We start from the raw sequence: 3,132 nt of genomic DNA on the forward strand, positions 1-3,132 counted from the left end.
AGACTCCCTCGCACTGCCCCCTCACCCAGGTGGCCAGGCTCCCACTCAGGAAGTCTCTGATCCTGGGCCCCTTGCCCCCATCCATGACGGGGTCAGGGTGTTGGTCCCGCTCTGGCGGCTACACCTGCCCTGAGAGGAAGAGGAAGTCCCCGAGTGGGCCCAGGCCCAGCCACAGACACCCTGTGCAGCTTCCTCCTTCCGGGTGCTGGCAGCCCCGTGCACCCCCGGAGTCATGCCTCAGCGCCCCCCCCCCCTTCGCCTCCCTGCATCCTCCCAGCATCTCAGGCAGGGCCAGCCCGGAGGTTAGCAGGGGAAGGTGGAGTCAGGGCCGCCCAGGAGCAAGGCCCACAGCTCTCCTGGCTCGATGGACAATGGCAGGTGAGTCCTCCCCCTCTCTGGGCCTCGGTTACCCAACTTGAAACCCAAGAGGGTGACCTCGGCCTTGTACCTTCCAGGGCCTCGGAAGGGGCTTTACACGGGGCATCTAGGTGCCCACACCTGCATCTTCTGATTTGCCTGGCTTCCCTTTCCCCTTGATGTTTCCCAAACTTACCCAAATCACCCTCCCAACCTACGAGGCTTGGGAGGTGCCGCCTCCTCTGAACCCCGACCAGAAGTGAGTACCCCCTACTCGGACCCCCCCCCCATACTCTATATACACTGGACTGAGACAGAACGTCTAGCCCATGGGCTAGTGACCTCACAGGCCTCAATTTCCCGTCTGTGAAAGAAGTGAGTTAGAATCCAGCCTCTGAGGGACACAGTTCAATGCAGAGACCAGCAGCACGTGTCTCATAGATAAACCACGAGGCCAGGAGGACACCCCAGTTCCCCCACTGCTCACTACTGGGCTCCGTGTGGGACATTGCTGGGTACTGAGATGTAGTAAAAAGCCACATAGTCCCTGCCCCCCGTGGTATGCCCAGTACACTGGGGAGACAGCTACGCAGAAAATCACACACACACACACACACACACACACCCAAAATGTAACATTGCAGCTGTACTAGGTGCATTGACAGGGAAGGGATTTGACGTCAGTGGGATGATCAGGAAAGACATGGGGGGTGGGGTGGGGGGGATGACCATGAAGCTGAGATCAGGGATAACTGGGTGAATTAGGCAAAGTGGGGAGGAAGGAAGGGCATTTCAAGCAGCCGAAGCAGAATGTGCAAGCGTTCCGTGGCAGCTGGAAGCATGGCCCGTGTAAAGTTCAGAAATTATTCATGTTTCATCGATTCCCAGACACTTTGTTTTTCACATTTAAATCGCTAAAGTCAGGTTACATGGTGGAGTTGCTGGCTAGCCAGCAACAGTCCTGACGTCATTGTCATTGCCTGCACGTGCCCATACTTCAGAAGCATCAAATCCTGCCGAAAGGGCGTCAGCAGCTTGGGAGAAAACCCCAGAGACAAGAGCGGAGCACTCTTAGCCCCAGGCCCCAAATGGTGGGAGCTCCCAGGAGAGAGGAACCAGACTTGTCAGCAACACTCCCAAAGCAGAAATCCAGAGTCGGCTTGCTCTGCAGTCCTGCAAAGTTGGCTTAGGACTCTGATGGCTGCTGGTGGTTTCCGGTTGTCTTATGAATTTTGGGGAGGAGCATCGCTCTCCCGAACTCTTGATGCCTCACAGGAGTGGGTGGCAGGGAAATACAGACATCGCACCTCTGTCGGAATCCAAATGTGAAGGAGTTTTCTGAACAGCGTAAACTATTTCTTTTGCTTATATTTTCCTTTTTATGTGTGCATCAGAATTATGTATGATGAGAATCTATGTCTAAGTCAAAAAGAGCTCCTTCGGGGGCTTCCCTGGTAGCGCAGTGGTTGAGAGTCCGCCTGCCGATGCAGGGGACACGGGTTCGTGCCCCGGTCTGGGAAGATCCCACATGCCGCGGAGCGGCTGGGCCCGTGAGCCATGGCTGCTGAGCCTGCGCGTCCGGAGCCTGTGTTCCGCAATGGGAGAGGCCACAACGGTGAGAGGCCCGCGTACTGCAAAAAAAAAAAAAAAAAAAGCTCCTTCAGGAAGTATAAAATAAAGAGTCTAGTGATGAAAGAGCCTTGGGACATAGTTAACTGGCAGCATTCTTCTTTTAGTGGCTTTTTCTTTAGCGGCATCTTTTACAATCGTTGACATCTTAGATTTGCTGCAAGATGGGGCAATATTGCAAAGACAGGCTTATCATGAGCCAGTCCTGGTTACCAATACTTTACACTTACTAACTTATTTGCATAGGACTAGGTTATGAAATAAGGACTATGGGTTATCTCCAATTTATAGAGAAGGAAACCGAGACTCAGAGAGGTTAAGAACTTGCCCCAAATCACACAGCTCTGAAGTGGTAGCCTGACCAGGCAACGGGAAGCTGCACAGGGTTGTTAGCAGAAGAGCATATCCAGTTGTTTAAGCCTCCCTAGAAGCATCTGGAAATGCAGATAATCCTCTCAGAGGGTTGTTACGAGGATTCCACAAGCTGGTGCCCGGCTGAAGCATTCATTACATGGTCCCTAGTGTGGTCCCAAATTTCAGACACCAGACACCAGCTTATTATCTTTAGTATTAATAATATCAAGGGTCCATCCAGATTGGACTCTGCGAATCTTACGCCTATTTCCATCCCCCCCCACCTTGGGATTCCAGCCCAGGAAGTACTCCGGAGAACCCGCTCTGGGTTAGCAAAGAGTGGTGACAGGGCCTCACTTCCCAGCAGCCAAGGGCCCCTGCCTTGCTCCGTGGCTTCCGAGTCACACCCTTCCTCCAGCCTCCTCGGAGGCCTGGGCCGTGTCGCCCCACTGTTCTTGCTGATTGCTCTCACATTCGTCACTCCAGACATGCCCGGCTGCACCTCAGTCTCTCAATCTGGTTCTATGACTTGGTTCAGTTGAGTCAGGCAGAGGGAGGCTCGGGGAGGGGTGGGGGGAGGAGGCTGGGGAGGGGCTCCCTCATCAGCTGACACCAAGATGTTGGGATTTCGAGGCTCAATTAACTATTCAGGGATGTTCCTCAGGGGCTGGCAGTGGTTCCTATCCCTAGGCTAGATTTTTTCCTTTAAAAAATTGTTCAGGAGCTTCCCTGGTGGTGCAGTGGTTGAGAGTCCGCCTGCCGATGCAGGGGACACGGGTTCGTGCCCCGGTC

General features: G+C 54.1%; 1 protein-coding gene across 3 annotated transcripts in view; it reads right to left on the bottom strand.

Moving 5' to 3' along the window:
- CCDC88B (coiled-coil and HOOK domain protein 88B) overlaps nt 1-151 on the bottom strand; it is a 14,054-nt gene extending 13,903 nt beyond the window's left edge. For 2 of the 3 annotated variants that reach the window (XM_024748770.1, XM_024748769.1), the window contains exon 1: nt 26-146. In XM_024748770.1, coding sequence (XP_024604538.1) covers nt 26-85 — 60 coding nt within the window. In that variant the 5' untranslated portion in view covers nt 86-146. Of the gene's footprint in view, nt 1-25 lie in introns of all 3 variants that reach the window. The other variant, XM_024748772.1, reaches the window with a different exon arrangement.
- Nucleotides 152-3,132: the final 2,981 nt, after the last annotated feature.

Source organism: Neophocaena asiaeorientalis, unplaced genomic scaffold (genome assembly GCF_003031525.2).
Source record: "Neophocaena asiaeorientalis asiaeorientalis breed wild unplaced genomic scaffold, Neophocaena_asiaeorientalis_V1.1 scaffold43, whole genome shotgun sequence".
NCBI classification, from domain to species: Eukaryota; Metazoa; Chordata; class Mammalia; order Artiodactyla; family Phocoenidae; genus Neophocaena; species Neophocaena asiaeorientalis.